This window comes from Sardina pilchardus, chromosome 23 (genome assembly GCF_963854185.1).
Source record: "Sardina pilchardus chromosome 23, fSarPil1.1, whole genome shotgun sequence".
In the NCBI taxonomy this organism is placed as follows: Eukaryota; Metazoa; Chordata; class Actinopteri; order Clupeiformes; family Clupeidae; genus Sardina; species Sardina pilchardus.
In genome coordinates this window covers 10,479,740-10,499,749 of record NC_085016.1, presented here as the reverse complement: position 1 = coordinate 10,499,749, position 20,010 = coordinate 10,479,740, and the positions used below count along the sequence as shown (strand labels likewise).

Here is a 20,010-nt window from a genome sequence, read left to right as displayed (position 1 = left end):
TGTACGGTTCTTGTAGGTTTGCGTGTGTGTGCATGCTGTTATATAGTTATTTTGCATGGAGCACCTAATTTCTTAATCCGTCCGTCCATAGGTCAACACTGCCTCCTGAGTCCTGACCAGGTTCCTTAAAGGTTTTCACCAACTCAGACCCCAAGTACACATGTTTACCCTGGGAAAAAAATATTTTGAGCATGACTTTATTATTAAACAATCTGATTTTGTCAGTATGCAAATGAGCGCATGTTTAATGAGACATGACATATGTAAACTCATTTGCATATGTAAACATTAAAATATAAAAAACATGCAATACATTTTTTTCTCCTCTTAGCATAAGTAACCAACTAAGAAAGTTTCATAGTGATATCTATTATTTAAATTTTTTACCCTATTCACCTGCACCCTATTCACCTTAATTGCCTATATATTTATGCTAATTATGCAAATTGCCCAAAGTGCAACTTTAGGCAACCAAGTTGAATTCCATCTATTAGGCCTATAGATGACATTTCTGCAATAAAACTTTAGGGTACTCAACATTTCTGGGTTCAAGAAATTACGACTAGACTAGTGTCACATTTACATACTCCGTTCCAAAGTGTCATGGTGGACTGTGTTATTGAAGAGAAAATGTATTAGCCTTCTGTTTACGTGGGCCTACGTAATATTCCGAGTTCCGAGTTGTCTCGAACGCACCACAGAGTTGAACATTGCCTTAAACTGTACAGACACAGTCCGATCAGTCAGTAGGTAGATAGACAGGCAGCAACTCTGTTTGATTCAGTCTCCCTTGCTATTGTGAAATTCCCTGGCGTTTGAGGAAGTAGCCTAAGCCTTGCTCAGTTTTTAGTTACTTTAGGCTACCTAGTGTAAACGCAAGACAAGTGGAAACAATGATCCTCGACGGTCACCTTGATAACGAGACCGATATTATACAATCAGGTGTGAATACCTGGTCTGTCTATGAGCATTTGACTGCTCCCGAAGAAAATGAAAACCTTTTCCGTAATACTCCTGCTTGGAAGTACGTCGACTCAGAGAAAACGTTTGGCACAGGTAGGATATTATGCCTAATTATTATGATGTTGTATCTTAATGTACATTCACCCCAGAATAGTATTTTTTTTTTTCAATCATAGCTCTTTTGAAAATAAGTAACAAAGAGTGAAAATTGGGATTAAAAATGTCAGTCTACGTAGCCTCGTATAGGCCTACTACTCACCAGTAGCCTAATACACTTACTGTGGTGACCTTTGAGAATTCTTGGGGTGTAAGAAGGGATGACAAAATTATTATTATTATTATTATTATTATCATCATCATTATTATTATCATTATTAGTATTATTATTATCATTATTATTATTATTATTATTATTATTATTATTGTCAGTTATTGCATGATTATGCTAGGCATGATTAGGCTGTTTTCGATGTTGTACAAACAAATACATCAGCGTTGTCTGGCACAGGGCAAGTCAATTATCATGGAGTACGCATCAAGAAGACAGTAAAGGACTTGTTAATGGAGATGCGGATTCGTGATGACATCCAGGTAAAATGTCCCCAGCCCACGTGTATTCTAAGTCAACTATTGTATTAACATTGTGAAGAGATAGGCATTTACTTTCTGTGTCCATTTATTCACTCTAAACTGTATCATTTTGAGAAGTCAAATGTGCCACATGTCACTCACAGAATAGGCGTACATTTCCATGAAGTTGTATTGAATAGTTTACTTTCACTTACAGACACAAACGGGACAACAAACTGAAAATGAGTGTCCAGGTATGGGCTGATTTCGGTATCAACATCCCATGTATTGTAATTGTACAGTAAGCTACAACTTTTCATAGGCTATACAAATTCTAATGTCCTTTTTTTTTTTTTTTTACAGTTTTAACATCCATCCTTCAGGTGAACAAAAGGGCGTCCCCTGACAGGCTTTCCCCTGTTCAATGTAAAAGACCAACTACAAACCACAATAACAAATGGGTAAATAACTCCTTTCATAGGTCCAGAACAGGTTAAAGATATTTGCCTTTAGTCCAATGTACTGTTGGGAATGTACTGTTGGTAATATTTTCTTTATTATTTATTTATATTATTATTATTATTATTATTTATATATTTCTATCTGCCTTCTTAATATAGAAATAACTGTCTTTTCTGTCTTCCCAGACCCTGCCGAGACCTGCCCAAGCAGATAGCATGAGCATGTTCAGCATGTTGCAGTGCTCCCCTCTTTACACAGACGCTGAGATGCCCCAAAATGGAGCATTCCCACTTCCCCTTCCTGTCCTGGACAACGAAACCCTAGCCCCGCTCCTGGCCAGCTCCAACAACTCCCTCTTTGCTCCGAGCTCTGAGGCTCAAACTGTTGAGAGGACTTCCTCTTCTCCATTCCAGTTTATGATCCCCATGTCACAGCCAGTACGCCAGGAGAGCCCTACCCAAGTGTCTTTCTTCCACTGGCAGATCCAGCAAGAGGAGGCGAAACTGGCAGGACTGAGCACCGAGCAATTATCCTCACAGGATGAAGATGGTGACACGTGAGTATATAGCTGAGAAGACTGAGACGGAGACAGATACACAAACGATATATTCGAGATTTATTTAACTGTTATGTCGGGTGTGGCAGAGGAAGAAGGCAACACCAGGCTCACTAAGCAATAGGACTTCCTAACTACGGTGGCCAGCATATCAATACTAGAATAGTGCAATTCCCAATTAACTACAGTGGGCAGCAGATCAGAACGACCTCAATACATAACATTAACATACTACAAAATACCGCTATGTCTTTCCCCTTAAGCTGATGATAGATGGGGCAACAATTTTAGCAATGTTGTTGGGCAACCACGTCGTAATCGATTCATAATTATCATGAAAATGTGCCTAATGGTTAGATTAGATTAGATTAGATTAGATTGAACATTATCGTCATTGTGCAGAGTACAAGTACAAAGACAACGAAATGCTGTCGATGCATTTGATAATGATTATCTTTCTCCAGAAGAAATATTGCCCAATATCAATAGGAATGTGGCAGAAGAACAATACTAAAAAAGTAACTTAAACTTAAAAGTTTATACAGTATCACCGGCTTTACTCAGAATTCCTCATGGCATGATTGGCTCTGAAGACATAAGTTCAACAAAACATCTAGAAATGAAAATGACCTTAACCTGTTCCACAGTGACCTTGCCAAACACAAGTTGACCTATGAGTGTGTGAATGCAAATAGTTATTTTCCTCGACTCCTCCCCTGCATGCTGTTCCATTTGTGCATTATCATGCCATTTCAAGCAGGTGATTGCACCTGACTTCAGCGTCATGGAAGCTAAACTTTGACCCTGTAGCGATTTGTAGTATCACAAACATTAAATTGATGTTTTCTTGAAACCCTTTCTTTAGAACCTGTTGTATAGGCCTCCTTTTTAACCTTATGGGCAACTCATATAGGTTTGCTGAGGACTCATAGGTCTGGGCATTTTTTTGGGCAAAGCCTGGTCATATCAATAATTGTCCCGACCAATGTTCTCTTTTTTCTTTGACAGATACCTCCACATTGCCGTGGCACAGGGCAGGAGGGCTGTCGCCTATGTGTTGGCAAAGAGGATGGCTGACATCGGCATACTAGACTTGAAAGAGCACAAAGACCAGGTACTATATGTGGCACAACTAGAGAGATATTTTAGATTTAGAGTGTAACTTGCTATTTTCACCATAATGAATTCTAGCATTGCACATAGTGTAGATTGTCAGTTGGAATAACAGTTGTGCTTATCTGTCCACATATCTATACTGTACGATAACATTTCATAAAACATGCCCATGTTTGTTCAGTGTTACCACATCATTTGATGAGCCGATTTATCGGAAATTGTTATGAGCAGACGTTTATCTGTGCTCACTTCTCCTGACCTGTCTTAAGGCCCCACCACATTGCACACAGCATGCGCTGCGCTCACCGCTAAGTTGCTGTTGGTTGAGGTAATGTTCTAACGACTTTTGTTGTGGTTACCGCTGGGCTCCGCGCAATAGACCATTGACTTACAGCGTGCCGCAGTCAAGGTTCAACATACTTTTAACTTTCGCGCAAGAGCGGCAAAGCGGCAAATGCCGCTGGCGCTGCGCTATACTGAGCGCAGCGGCAGACCAGTTCTTGCGCGCTCAGACCATTGAAAGTAATGGGCTTCATAGCGCATGCCGTGTGCAATGTGATGGGGCCTTTACTTGTCCCACAAAATAATGCAGGATAAAAAAAGGTGTATTGCATGTACAAGTGTCCAGCTTCAGGCGTTTTCTTAACTAGCCTGAAACCTGAAACGTGTTTTTTCAGAGTGCACTTCAGTTGAGTGTGGTAGCAAATCAGCACCTCATTACTCAGGACCTGTTGAGTCTGGGCGCCCAGGTGAACACAACGGACCGTTGGGGTCGCACCCCCCTGCATGTATGTGCAGAAAAGGGCTGTGTGCAATCTTTAAAGGTAAGTACTACCCTAGAACATCAGACTGGGTCTTTGTTTGCACTTTATTACGTTTTTTTCTGTGGGTTATGTCTACCAGCAAGAGCAGCACTGGCTAGCTGTGAAGACTTCAGGTAGAATTGAAAGATTCTAGAATGACCTCTGTCATTCTTCTGTAAGCTGGGACCAGACCTCCCATCATGGGAAGTTCGAGGGAGTCAACAGTAGTTACAGTGTTCGTTCTGGAACCGTATGTTTGGGTGAAAGACTTGTGATTCTTTTCTTTGTTGACGCAATCAAAATTTAATCAAACATGTTTTGATATTATCAAAGATCCTTTTTCAACTGTCTCTGATATTATCTTGACCGGTCTGTTCCATGGTCATCATGGTCACAATTATGACAGTTAACAGCCAACAGTACGATCGTTATGTCTGTGCTCATATCTCCCAATCGTACCAGACTCTGTCCGTTCTTATCGGATGTGACTTTACAGTTGAGCTCTATCAGTGGGCCTGTTTTTAGAATCTATTCTTGGGCCTGTTCTGCTATTCTGTAGTTTGGGGCATTCAGTGTAATGGGTTCATCCTTGGGAACACAGAATCTTGTTTAGTTTTCTCCAAACATCCATAGAATTTTGAATGGTCTTACATTGACTGGTCTTCAATTATATTGAGGAGACAGGTCCTTTAAATCCAGCAAGAGGCAGTACCATCAAAAAGCCTTTTACTTGTGATGCACCCTGAGTGAGAGAATATCATTCTTCATGTACAGTATATCCATCCTGCACCTTTATCCTCTCCTGCTCCTTTCCTCCATGATTTCCACAGGAGGAGGTAATGCTTCATGGGAAATGGAGGATTTAGAAATAAAATATTGAGAAATATGTAGTCTAGTATACCGGTAGTAGTATACTGTAGTTATTCTACATGTATAGTATACATGTAGAGGAACTCCTGTAAATAGTCTACTCTATTGGATCTGTACTGTTCAGTCTTCCTCTCACAAACTGTATATGAATATGTATGTTTTGTGTACATTATTTACTTCCATCTAGTTGTATAACTTGTTTCGCTATGATGCTCCAGAGAAGATTTTTAATTTCAGACCATAACATATTGCTGGCACAATGCGTGTGAATTGGTTGCATATCGCAGCTTGTCCTTTGGTTTTTTGGTTTACTTCCTCATAACTGATTCGGTTGCAGATCCGATATTTACTTCCTCAAAGTGCTGGAATAAAGCTGAAGGGCTTTCCCCTTTTCAGGCACAACAGGTCGAACTACATACAGCATTTGAGTTTCAGAACTGCCTACTTGTTTTCAACTTGTTGACAAACTCGGCACTTAATTATTAACTGCTATTCAGGTCATAACTGCTGGATAGTTAAGCAGACAACGAAAGACATAGCAGCATATGTTATTTACATGAAACAAATCCAAGTATATTTTAGAGTGAATAAAATTGAGAGCGCTTGCATTCAAAGTACTGTTGTAGAACAGTTTAGGTTACCATTACAAAGACAAGCGTACCAATGAAGCAGAAAGCTATGTACTGTAGGTGAATTGAAAGCTTGAAAGTCATTTTGAAGGTGAGCTAACTTGTCATTGGGAGATTGGTCTGCCTTCTGTAGCCCCAGCCTACATGTCTACGGAGAACCAGCCTTGCAGCTTCCTCTTCTGACCCGGAGAATAAGGAATTATCGGTTGATACTTGATAGGGTTCTTTGGATATTTTGAAATTTGATTTTAGAAATATGTAACCAAATCCGCATGTTCCGTTTTCAGGCCAGGGAGAAGGGAACTAGTCATGAGTGATATCATCAGTGAGAGTCCAGAGGCAAAAAAATACCCCAAAAAACTGAAACTGCATTAGATACCTTTAACATTACATGAATATGTATGTATTATCAGTGAACTGCCACATGGTTACATATACAGTATGTTGCAACAAGCTTTTGAAACAAGGCTTTTTTTTCTCATTCTAGGCCATACAAAAATTCATGCAAAGCAGTGGTCAGCAGATTCATGTGGACGTCATGAATTATGATGGTGAGAGATGGTGTGATGTTGGTTCCCTTTTTACACAGCAAAATAAGTTGCGTCTGTTGCGTGTGTGATTAGCACTGACAGCACCCGAGTGACTGATGCACTCTGTTAACCACAGGTCAGACTCCTTTACACGTGGCTGTCCTCACTCACAACTCCGTGGTTCAGGAGCTGGAACGGAGTGGAGATCCAATGTCCCCTCGATATATGGGATTCGTTCAAAAAAGACAGCAGCTGAAGGATTGCGTTCAAATTCTGATGGATATGGGTGCCTCTAGCGGGACAAAGGTGACACGTGTTGTTATACAGTCACGTGCTGTTACATTGGTCATAAATATGTAGTGGTCATAACTTGTCATGACGATGTCCTGAGATGTAAGTGTTACAAGGATCCGTTTAGGAAAACATACTCCTTCTGACTTACACATTATATGGCCTCCCCTAGGATGGTAAAAGTGGACGCACATCACTGCACATGGCAGCTGAAGAAGCCAACATGGAGTTGCTGGGCCTGTTTCTTGACCACCCTTGGGCGCTGTCAGTCATTAACGTAAAGGTGAGACTCCACAGCAGACAAAAAAAGAAGTGAGATTATCCATTGTGAGTGATCTTAATGATTATCAGAGAAGCGGCATCGTGCACTTAAGTATAGACAACCATGACAAGTCCATGGTATTGGCCCTAATTGTCTTGGTGGACAAAGTGCAAGTCTGTCAGCAAAGCTCTCAATACAGCCATCATGTTGCATATGAGAGCACTGAGCTGACTCATCAATGTTTGCCCTTCAAGTGTCTTGCCCATATAGCGTTAACTAGCAAATGTATTTGCCTAGTTATTAAACCATCTTTAGTTGGGCTTAAGACTTTGCCCTTTGCCCATCAGTCAAATTAGGACCCCCACGTGTTTTTTACTAAGTTTCTATCTCCTTCTGTTCTCCCTGAAGACATATAATGGAAACACAGCACTGCATTTAGCCAGCGCACTGCAATGTCGCATAGCGCAGGTGAATGCGGTGAGGCTGCTGATGCGTCGAGGAGCGGATCCTAGTTCCAAGAATCTGGAGAATGAGCAACCCGCTCAACTGGTGGCAGAGGGAGAGAGAGGAGATCAGGTGGGCAATGATGCACACATAATAACAGCTGCTCTGCCTGTCTGTCTATGTGCACTATCATTCAATATATTGAGGGCTGAGAACCAAAGGGGCGTAAGTGACATTTCACCAACTTTACAGGAGAGCCAAAACAAATCTAAGTGCTTATGTATGTTCACAGTTAGTCAGCTAAGAGAGCTCATCAAGAGCTTTCAGGTGATACGTATAACTCAATTTTGACCAAAATGTCACTTACGCCCCTTTGGTTCTCAGCCCTCGATATATGCACTACTATTTGGAGACACTTAAAAATGTCCCTGATACCCATGAAAACACTCATCAGTATGAATAGGAGAAATAAAATAAATGGGAAAATGTAGTCAAGTCTCAAATGACATATGGTAAGTTTAGAATTTAGTGATTTTTTATGTAAATTGTGTGCATTTTCAAACCTTTGGCTTCCTAGTTCAATCAATCAACCAGTCTTTGTTTTTATAGCACCCTTTGTGCAGAGTGGCAGTGCAAGGTGGTAACCATAGTAGGGCTTCAGCTATTAATTGATAAATCAATTAGTTGTCAACTATTAAATTAATCACCAGCTATTTTGATATTTGGTTAATTGTTTTGTGTTATGATGAACAACAGAAGAAATTTGAAAAAATAAATAAATGTAAAATAATCGGTTTTACTTAGCTTGAGTTGCTGCAGCCATCAGCTAAAGCTGCCAGGCGGCTATTAGTGCTACACTTTGGCATGAACATGCCCCTATAAAGTGAAGCTCAATGGTGTTTTTTGCCCCCAACGGCACCTTCCAGGCAGCACAGTCTAAAAGGCACTACCTTTACCCTATTCCTAACCTTAACCCCCTTAACCCTCATCCTACTCCTAAACTGAGGGGAGTAGTGCCTTGAAGGCAGCGCTGCCTGGAAGGCACCATTGAGGGCAAATAATACCAAATACCATAGAGTGAAGCACTGTAGCTGCCTAGCTGCAGCAACTCAGTTAGTTAAAGCCAATTGTTTTGGGGGTTTTTTGTACCAATAATGGGCACTCTATTATAAACAGATTACCAGCTAACTGCTTCCTTAGATAATTCTTAGTTCTTGCACAGTATGGAGCTGTGCTTTGGGTCATTGTCGGCCTAGATTTGTAATTTGGACTATTGAAGATAGTACCTCAGTAAAGCTACATAGTGTAACTGTGACCCTGGTCTGCATTAACTTACGATGTGTTTATGTTTCCTTGTAGGTGCGATGTATCCTGAAAGGGCGTGGTATACAGGGTCGGACAACCCTTCATTAGTATCTCTCTCCTTAGAAACACTGTCAGTGAGACAGTCTGATATTTGTACAGTAATCATTTGCTAAAATAGGGCAGATGTAAGTTGTTTCCATGAAACAAACCTCTTATTGGTTGCTACTAAGTAGCGAACAGAGACATGAATAATGTTTCTGGCCTTCTTTTAAATGTCTATTTTGTTTGAAATCCAAACAAAAGTGACAGCAAATTAGATTTAGACAAACACAGTGATCAACTGGTGTATATTTCTTATCTATTTTTTACATTGTATTGGGTTTTGGTTTGATCTCAATTCTGAACTGCAAAGTATATTGCAGGCTATGGTGTATGATCTTTGTGTTCCAAAATATATTGTAATTGTGGTATTCAAGGATATTTAAAATTTCAACTGTGTTTTATTTTCATTAATGAAAAAAACATGAAAAACAACAAAAAAGAAAATTGCAAAACAGGTGTTAGAGTTAACGGGCAATTGTTCTATTATGACCTGCACAAGGAAGGTTATTTTATCAGTTTGTTCTTTTGTTTGTTGGTTGGTTGGTTGTTAGGTAGATAGGTATGTAGGTAGGTATGTAGGCTGGGTAAACATTACTGACCTGATTTTCTTGAGTCATGGTGTAGAAGTGTGTGGGCCAAGGCAGAACCTGTTCCATGTTTGAGTGGATTATAATTTTGCGTTTGCTTTTGCTGTTGGGCGTCGGTAGAGGTATGGCACTCAATGCCATGCTTGCAGTATACAGCACACAGCTCGATATCGATCATTCTTCGAGCAATACAGTTCAGATCATGTAAATAATATAGATGGAATTATTGTATGAACAGAGCATTTTAACATTATGGACACATAGTGTGTATTGGTGTACTTTTGATGAAAGGGTGTGGTATACAGGATTGGACAACCCTTTATTAGGGGCTCTTTCCTTAAAAACACTGTCAGTGAGACAGTGTGATATTTGTACAGTTACAGTAATCGTTTGCTAATATCAGGCAGATCTGTGGACGTTTTTCAAAATGGATGAACAGATCAATTTATTTTGCTTTCGTTTGTTAATGAGGCTGTTGGCAGGCTATTTTAAGTATAGTTTTTGGGCATTTTATGCCTTTATTGATAGTGACAGTGGAGAGTGAGAGGAGGCAAATGGGAGAGAGGGTGGGGGTGGGATCCGGAAAGGACAAGGGGGGGGGGGGGGGGTCGAACCCGGGTCGCCGGTGTGCGTTGCAAGTGCCCCAGCCAGTTGCGCCACAGCGGGGGCCTGAGTAGATTATTTTATGTGATGTTGGTAACTCCAGAACTGGTCTGAGCTATGGGATCTCACATGCGTATTGAGTGCATTTAAAGGCATCAACTCAGTCGGATAGGAATATCCCGATATTCCATGCTCTTTAAGGGCCCTATCTTATACCGAGTTTCAGACCGACACAGATGTCATTGTTTTTCTTTGGTTCTTCTCCATCCTAACAAAATTAACTAGCGTTGACAAATGCTATTGTGATTGTCCCAACTTGTATATGTACATATAAAATACTGTTGAGTGTAATGTTTAGAGATGGAAAAAAAAAATCTTATCTTGTATCTTATCTATCAAATATTCATTGAAATAGCTGGTGTTTCTTTGCAACCAAATATGTTAATTCTGTGTTTAAGTACTTCATTATATTATTGCATTTATTTTTTGTAGTTTAAGTAAATATTTTGGCAACCATATATAACCATAAAATTAATCATAATATGACATATGATTTCTGTCAGAAGACAAGAAGGAAACAGAAAATACTTAAGCAGAACCTTTTGACTTAAGATGTTTCTGTTGAATTGAAAATTGAAAGTGAAAGTAGATGGTTAGTTCCTTAAGTATTATGTCTAAATACATAACAATTGAATAATTGTGGGGCTTAAAGTGTGTTTGAATTGAGGTGCAGGTTAGGCCATATTGAGGTGGAGGGAAGTACTTATTGTATGCTTGTATTGTTTTTATGATTGCAACTTAAATAAAGACATTGAAGGGAAAACAATATGTTTAAATATGGTTTTCTTCTTGAGACCCGGGATGTACATTTGAATGCATTTTTCATTTCACTCAATTATTTTGGCTTAGTATGGCTTCATAAACATACAAAAAAAAATTCACCTCTGTACATCAAGTAGTTTTTGAGAAAAACGATGTCCTCGTTTGAGGACAGTGGGTCTCTATTACCATAAAATACAATGAGATTGCCAATCCAGAAAGAATGTGAATATTCATGTGTGTACTCCAAGTGCCTAAGATTCAACTATTAAGAAAACAGTTTGTTTTTATTGAACAGAAATGTCCTGTTATTAATTTGGTTAAATTTAGTGTTTATTTGTAAATGTTAGTTGTGTGTATGGGTCACACCCATGTGGAGAGAAGTCTATCCACAATGAATTGAAGCAAAACAGTTCTGCTCTATTTGTTTCTTATTTGTTTATTTATTTATTTTTGTAATTCCTTCAGTGGATTTATTTATTCAGGCTACTCTATTATGTCTATGTCCACACTTTCACTTCCATTATTGCTTTACAGTAGTTTGATATGGCCAATGAACGACAATTTTCAATGTAATATGTAGCCTAAAAATGAAATTATGCATACATTTCAGTCCCGATGTCCTCGTATGAGGACATGAAAGTTAAACACGTCTGTTTGCAATGATCGAAATGGGGGAAACTTGATGCCATATCATACTACAACTGTTCACAAACATATACCAAAAAATGTAAATGTCATAACGTTCACTGGTACGTTACCATGACGATAGTTCTCATGCGTATGCCGGTAAAGCGTTGAGGTGGATATCAACGCCATATTGCTTTTTCCCAAAACATTGTATTGTGTGTCTGATAACACTAGAGGGTAAAATGAAGTGTCCACATATGAGGACAACAGGTTTTTATTCAGAAAAAGTAAGCACAAGGTAAAGCAGAGCCTAAATGTAATGTCCTCATACAAGAACGCAGGGTCTCAGGAGGAATAGTGTGATAATAGTATAATAGTGTTGCCCAGCCCTGCTCTCCCCTTTGTGTGTTATTCTGTCTAATGTCATTGATAGGGATCCATTACACCCATAACTATAATGATTAATAAAAAAAAATCAGAATTCTAAACAGACACAGGAACAGATGCACTTAACTCCAAAAAGAAATCCTTCTTTTGGTGTGAATTAGAAAAAGACTAAATATAAAGTTGAAAACTGCATTCTCAAGCACTTGCTCTTAATGGGGCAATTGCTCTGTTGCTAGTTTGGAGTTTAACACGGTTTTAAACTGTTGGAGTTGGGAGTTGGAGTTTAAAACCGTGTTAAACTCCAAAGTAGCGACAGAGCAATTGCCCCAATAAGTTTTTATTTGAGCATGTCGGTAACAAACATACAAGTTTTGGGCCCGCTGTATAACCTACTGTACTGCTGTGGATATGGTAAAAAAAAAACTGTCTAGAAACCTCCAACTGTTTACATGTTCTACACACATGCCATTTAAGGGTGTGTATTGGTTTTGAACAGGCACACCTAGACCTCTGAAGTCAAGCCAAAGACTGCGATGTACAGTATTCATGGCATGAGGTTGGGTACGTTCATATCCATACCACATTCCTGTCATGTGCTGTCCTTCACGATGCAATGATAGTGATATGGAAGCACTCACCAGACAAATCAGTACGATTCAATTAAATTCAAATGCATTAATCACACACAATTATTCAGAGTATAATGTAGTGAAATGATTTGTGCAATGTGTAAATAAGTAAGGAAACAAATAGAAAAAGAAGAGGAGAAGAAGAAGAAGAAGAAGAAATGTCTAAAGTGCACGAGGTGTTTCCAAGGAGATGTGACAGCAGCACTCATTCAGTATCTGGATAGCTTGGGGATAAAAACTTTTTCCGCGTTCTCTCCATGTTGGCCCTCAGGCAATGTCACGTTTCCCAAGGTGTAGCGCAGGGGAGAGGCAGTTATTGGGGTGACTGGGCTCTCTGGCGACATTCTTTTCTCTGGACTTTCCTGATGCATATTTTCTCTAGGTTGGGTATTTTAGCGCTTTGGGTTGTACTCTGTGCACGTTAAATGCACTATATATAAATAAAATGACTTGACTTGACTTGACTTGGTGGTACGTTCAGCTGATCTCTCTACTCTGTTTAGGGCCTTACGGTCTTGCTGAGTGCTGTTTCCATACCAAGCTGTTATATTCCCAGTAATAATAGTTTCAAATGGTGGCTCTGTAAAAGTTCTAAGCAATTGCTGAGGTAGCTTAAAGTAATTCAGGCGTTTGAGGTGAAAAAGATGCTGGCGTGCCTTTCTCAACAGTGACTCAACACGTTTGGTCCAAGTCAGAAATATGAACACCAAGATATTTAACACTCTCTACCCTTTCCATCTGAGAGTCATTAATCTAGAGTCATTGATAAACTTTCTGCTGATCAAGCCTGAAATCTATAAACATCTCAGTGTCTGTCTTTTAGGTGCAATGCTATTTTAACATTTGGGAGTAGGTTGCTGTCCTGTGTGTGTGTGTGTGTGTGTGCGTGCGTGCGTGCGTGCGTGCGTGTGGTAAAAATGCAGACACTGGACCTTGGACTTTGATGCAGCTGCATAGCCACAGTCACTACATTTACATACAGTAGATGAAGCTGGATTCAATCTGGCACAAAACCAGGCGTCTGGGCTGTAATGACATTTGACAAAGACCAATGTCACTGGTCAGTACAGGGGAACTATTGCCTTGTTGGACACCATTAGTCTGCAAAGAGGTCTCCTTCCCCATGCCACCCTAGGCCCAAACAGTACTCCACAGATATCACATGTCTGATGATTTGTGCACTGAACATGTGTGAACTTCATGAACTTACTGAATCATGTCAAACCACTACATCATGTGGTTTTATAGGACAGACCCAGCCCAGGTTTGTTGACATGACATCTGGGTTCATTTTTTATTTCACAGGACTGGTTCATCAACTACAACAATTTCAATGTGTTGTTATACTCCACCTTTACTCCCCATGTCTATTCTTGATTGGCTGAGTGTGAAACTGTTCTGAGAGCATGCAGTATGGCAACTCCTGCACTGGTCTTAGACCTGTTTACACTGCTGAACTCTGGGAGGAGGAGGCACCGCATCTTGAAGCGGGACAGCCAGGTTCTGCAACAGCTTCATCCCCCCAGGCCATAAGACTATTGAACTCACAAACTAACTGCTGCTAGAACTTTCTTTCTTACATATTGCCACTTTTAAGACTTTCCTACATATCTATTTTTGCAGAACTTTTAAATTGTGCACATAAAGGACTTTTAGGACACAATAAGCACTTTATTGATCGCCAGAAAATAAAAAATAGAAAATGTCCATTTTGACAGAAGAGAGCCAGCCTGGTGCAATGCTATTGAGAACCATCCAGTGGCCAGTGTAGCAATTCAAAAGCGATAAGAGCAAGCATAGCCTAAACAAAGCACTTCTTTCATTGTTAATCCAACCATACATAATAACATGATAACTTTTGGGTAAACTAATGCATCATTGGATGAAATGTCTTGAATTTTGTCTATCAATGTGACTCTATTCACCCTTGTGATTTGTGCACTGAAAATGTGTGAAACGATTACCGTATAATATTCACTAATTATTTAAAGTTGTACGATTTTTACAGAGGCACCAGGCTCTGCCCCAAATCCAGGGTAAAGGGGCTCATTGAACGTGGTCTGCACTCTGTGCAGAAGGGTCATTGTGTCAGAGACGTCGTAGAGGGACAACTTTCCTGCCCTATAATCCACATATACACCTATCCTGGAGCTGGGCTTTACAAGGATTTCAGTGTATTTACTGTTGTGCCAGAAAAAGCATCTCTCTTTGTTACAGTGCAGACACCAGGACTGCTGATTCCCACCTCCAAACCTACATTCAGAACCCTGTCCTTTCCTGGGGATGCTTCCGTACACCACTGCTATGTCCACTCCAGAACTGGTCAGTGTGCTCCATTCAGTCTCCCAGTAGAAGCGTCTGGTCAGGCCCTGTTCACTCAACACCTGGACGTGACCGTCAAATCTCGCTGGGTGAACCTGATATGGCTGCTGCACAATTCCTTTGTTCATTGCCTTTCTGTTCTCCTCAGATAGAGAGAGGGATCTGTGTGCTGTGTTTGGATCCAGTATCAGTTGACAGGAATCTGATGAGGGTAAGAAATGTAGCCAAACTGATAAATCTCTCTGACTCACTCACGCACACAAACACACACACACACACACACACACACACACACACACACACACACACAATCCATTTTATCTTCTACTCACACTTTAAGAACTCCTCTCTAGTTTGTGGTTCCTTGGGCAGGATGATGTCAGTCATTGCCGCTGTAGGGAAATAAGATGCTAAGTCATGTGAACATGCTCTTGATTACTGATTAAGTTTACAGTAAATCTCACAGATATGAAAGCTGAGAGTTATGTCTGTTATCATTACAGTAGTAGAGTTGTGCAGACCAATTTTTCAGTTTTTGAAAAAAAATCTGCTTGTGATTGGTCAGCCGTCAAAATTAAAAACAGCATGATGTAGGGCAAGGGACTTAAAAAAAAAAAAAATCATAATGTAAAAATATGAAAAATACACCTAGTCTGCACATACCCTTATACTGTTTAAAAAGATTATTTTACAGTAATATACCTTCTCCAGATATCTTGAACATGTCCAGTCTGCAGACTTCCTCCATTTTGTGTTTTAATGCAGAGAGAGATGCCATGAGGACATCAAATGACAGGTGTTGACTGAGAGAGAGAGTGGGTGAGGCTTTGGCTACAGGAGATGTCTGGAGAGCCTGGAAACTCTACAAACAGAAAACAATATAAAAACAACTATATGGAAGAGGACAAGATCTGCTGACAATGAGTGCCAAGTCAGTGGAGCTACTGTACCTGGATGAAATGGACGTGGTCCTTGTCATATGACAGGCGCTCCAGTTCAGCGTCTCCCCTCCTCAGTTCCTCGATCTCCTGCTCCAGCTCCCTCACGATCCCTTCAGCCCGACTCACAGCTGCCTCCTCCTGAGCTCTGATCAGCTCTTTCACCTCAGAGCGTCTTCTCTCAATGAACTGCAGCAACTCAGTGAAGATCCTGTCGCTGTGCTCCAACGCTTCTTGTGCAGAACGCTTACAGAGAGGAGAGGCAACAATATGAGGCTGGCTGCCCAATCTCGGCCCTTAATGGGGCCTTGGTGATCGTGATTTCTTCAAGTAAGAGTTGTTTCTGAATTACAGTAACATTCTAATGTTGTTCCTGGAACAACAACTCTTTAGCCTTTCACTGCCATATGATGTGCCATATGGGTAAAGCAGTTTTTAATTGTAGGCTACATGTTGCAACAGACACATTAGGTTATGGCTAAAGGGGGGGGGGGGGGGGGTGAAACTATGTGAATTGTCTTCAAATGTGGGAGTCAGTATACTATAACTACTCACTGTGTGAACTGCCATGGCTCCTTTCAGCTTCTGCAGCTCATTATCTTTCTCCTGGATCCGTTGCTGGAATGTTCTCTTTGTTGCCCCCAGTTGTTTCTGTGATAGATGATCATTTGAAAAAGACAACAAAAAACAACAAAAACAAATGATTTGATTACACTTAAGGGTTACTATCAGTTAGCCTGGAAAATCCAAACTCATTCACAAAATGGTGACTCTTGATTGGGAAACGTTTCCTACTCTTGATTTGCGACAGGCACTAGCTTTGGTAAGGCTGGATCAATGATTTCAATCACATTGCTCAGAGATTCCTAACGTTACTTTCTACTTAAACTTTACAAACTGGCAATAAACAGCATCAGCAGGAAGGATATGTGGGTAGGCTAGTTTTCTCCAACTTTGATTGTTGCAAAGTGTTGCTGCTTCTGTTTATCACAATAATTGGTTTCATCTTCTCCTCTCGTCGCTGATTGGGCTGACATTTTCTTGTCCAAGGGAAGCTGTTATGAACTATGATGTTCCAGAATAGATCTCCCTGAAAGAAAATCTAGGTGGGGCTAGGTCAGGCTAGCTATCAAAGATTGTAAAAGGAGAGGAGTAACAGTTCAAAGTCTACTCTAGACAGTTTCTGTTGGACTGATATGTTTTATGTGATTGAAACTGCTTGGTTCCTGTGTTGTGTTGATTAAGAGTACAGCAGCACATTTGGTCTTTAATCAAAGAGCATACAACTCCTTTGTTACTCTTCATTGACCTCCTAATATAGCAGCCTCCTAATAGGACACTTACCATGCTAATTCCATGATCTAGACTAGCTCTACGTCCACTGTGGCTTGATGTGGTCCTCTGCGTCTGCCTTCCATCAACACTACAAGATCACTGTTACTGTAAGACTCCTTTCCTCAGTGATTTCCTATTGGTGAATTGATTTGCATAATGCTCTTCATTCTAACAATTCTGGGCTCTTCAGAAAGTGTCTTCTACTTTTAATGTAAAATATTTATTGATGTCATTGTAAGTGGCTTTGGACAAAAGTGTTTGATAAGAACCATTAACGTAAACATACTTTCAGGTTACTATGCATCTCTAAGAGTTCCTACAGAAATGAAGAAATAAACGTTTTGTGCGCAGTATTTAGTTTACACACCGAGCTTGAGGTCGTACCTCTTTCTCTGTCCTTTCTTCTTCAGCCGAGACTGTGTCATGGGCCTTGTGCTCTGCCATCGCACACAGCGTACAGATACACTTCTGGTCACTGCGGCAGAACACCTCGAGAGGCTTGTCATGTCGAGGGCAGATCCTCTGTTGCATTGGCGTGGCCTTGACCAGTTTGTGTGTCTTCAGGGCAGGGAGCTCGTAATGAGGCAGGACGTGGATTTCACATAGAGAGACCAGACACACCAGGCAGGACTGGACAGCCTTGAGTTTCCTCTTGACGCACAAGTCGCACGTCACATCTCCTGCTTCAGAGGGCACAGAAGAAGCTGTCTGGATCGTCTCGGTCAGTTTCATTCTCTCCACCAGCTCAGCCAGTATGGTGTTTTTCTTTAGCACAGGCTTTGGGGTGAACGTCTCCCTGCATTGAGGACAGCTAAACTTCCCCTTCTTCTTCTCCTTGTTCCAGAAGACCTCAATGCAGCCCATACAGAAGCTGTGTCCACAGGGAATAGTGGCTGGGTCCCTCAGAGGATCCAAACACACCGAACAGCTAAATGAATCCTCATCTTTCTCGAGAACGATGGACATTTTCCTTCTCTTGTATAGCACCTAATAATAGTAATAATACATTTTATTTGTATTGCACTTTATATTATGGACAATCTCAAAGTGCTACAAAATTATAATGCAAATGGATAACAGATAAAGACAGATAAAAAATAATGCAATTTAAAATAGATTATATACATACCTGTCTCACACACAACTGGTAGACGGCGATGTGTCACCAGGTTCTGAACAGGAGAAGGGAGGAGAATCCCACTAGACTTTTGGGAAGTGTGAGAGGGAGGAGAGAGCTCTGTTATATTTTATGACAGTGCAACAGTGCAAGATTTAATCTTGCACTGTTGCACTGTTGGACTTATTTGCACTACCAACTTGACACACACCTCATACTGGATCACAGTACCAATCCTCAGTACATTCATGCACATCTTATCCATAGTATTTTACTGCTCTCTTAGTCATGTTGATTTGTTGATTTGCTTTGTATTTCCTGTTTACATTGTATTGTATGTTGTGTGTGGTGTCTTAAGCTGCTGGGACCTTGAATTTCCCCTTGGGGATCAATAAAGTATCTATCTATCTATCTATCTATCTATCTATCTATCTATCTATCTACTGTAGCTATCTATGACTTTCACTGTCCACTTGATGTTCTCATTTTCTCATTCTTTCCTCTCTCATTGCTCTCTCAACACCATTTTGGTGTCTGTGAGGTTAATGACAAATAAAATGACAAAAACATTTACAAAATGTAACCATAGCTGTTGAACTTGATAGAAGGACAGAGTTGGATTACTGTAAGTGACAGACGAATCTTCAATAAAATGGATTGACAGTGCATGGCGGCAAAAATCAAAGCTTTAGCACAGACTAGAGAGGCAGAGCAGGGAAGTTGATAAAAAGCTTTATTACTTAAACAAAACCTTTCCATATTTTCTGATGAAAATGTTCTGTATATGTTATGCCTTTAATAGGTTGTTTCAGAAGATTACCTATTTCATCAGGTCGTTCTCAGGGTATATATTAGGTATAGAAACAGGGTATTTACATAATCCTTTCATGTCCATTGATATTCCTTCATTATAATTCATAATTAGCTCTTTCATGTTTATTTTTAGTGTGCAGTCAGAAAATAGGGTGGTAATGAAGTGGTTTGTTAAAACACAAATTTTTGCATCACTATACAGAATGAGACTGGCCCCGCTCAATACACACCCTTGAGACCTGACATACTCAACACGCTCTGCAGGCTGCCCGCTGCTTAGGTGTTACCTTTAACTGAAAATGCACAATTGGGTCCTGAATGACACCTGTGGGGTCATGTGTTGAGGAAGTAAAATAGTCCAATAATTGTACAGGCTCCAGACCTGGCAATGGGTCCTTGTGGACTTCGGCTTTATGAACCGATTTGATGGCTTGTATGATTCATAATAACATAATTATAGGGTTGTAATCAAATAAAATGCTAGACTTTAGACTGAAGTTGGTTTAGTAATTAAGACTGATTGCTGTCTCATGCTGTGGCTCTCTCAGACACATAAACAAAATATGAGAAGACCTCAAAACATTACATAAGTCAGGTGATGACTTGACAGAGACAGCATACGGCTAAAAAGTAATTTATGGTTTCACAGTATGTTGTTGATCTCTGAGTGAAACAACCAGTCAGATCACATTCCCTCTTCTCTGCGTCCCTCTAGCACCATTCGTATCATTCTTATCTTATGTCTGTGGCTCAGTTCCAACGACTGTGTTTGTTTTTCTCACTTACAAAGGGACTGTGTGTGCGTGTGTGTGAGCAATGGAGGTTATTCTAATGCAGACGCTCAGTGATCATGACCTAGATGAGTTTGACAAGTGTGTGGGATTAGAATAACATATTGTACCTTGATGAATGCATTTCCCTCCATGC

General features: G+C 40.3%; 2 protein-coding genes across 2 annotated transcripts; one reads left to right on the top strand and one right to left on the bottom strand.

Moving 5' to 3' along the window:
* Positions 1–759: 759 nt before the first annotated feature.
* On the top strand, positions 760–10,047 carry nfkbiz (nuclear factor of kappa light polypeptide gene enhancer in B-cells inhibitor, zeta). Its single transcript, XM_062528037.1, has 12 exons — positions 760–1,056; positions 1,472–1,554; positions 1,751–1,787; positions 1,897–1,994; positions 2,181–2,551; positions 3,560–3,665; positions 4,345–4,491; positions 6,457–6,520; positions 6,636–6,805; positions 6,963–7,073; positions 7,461–7,628; positions 8,856–10,047. Exons 1-12 carry the CDS (start codon positions 894–896, stop codon positions 8,907–8,909), a joined length of 1,572 nt encoding a protein of 523 aa, XP_062384021.1. The 5' UTR covers positions 760–893; the 3' UTR covers positions 8,910–10,047.
* A 5,744-nt stretch (positions 10,048–15,791) lies between these two features.
* LOC134071437 (tripartite motif-containing protein 16-like) lies at positions 15,792–16,494 on the bottom strand. Its single transcript, XM_062528153.1, has 2 exons — positions 16,374–16,494; positions 15,792–16,064 (listed from the first exon to the last, which is right to left on the bottom strand). Exons 1-2 carry the CDS (start codon positions 16,386–16,388, stop codon positions 15,822–15,824), a joined length of 258 nt encoding a protein of 85 aa, XP_062384137.1. The 5' UTR covers positions 16,389–16,494; the 3' UTR covers positions 15,792–15,821.
* Positions 16,495–20,010: the final 3,516 nt, after the last annotated feature.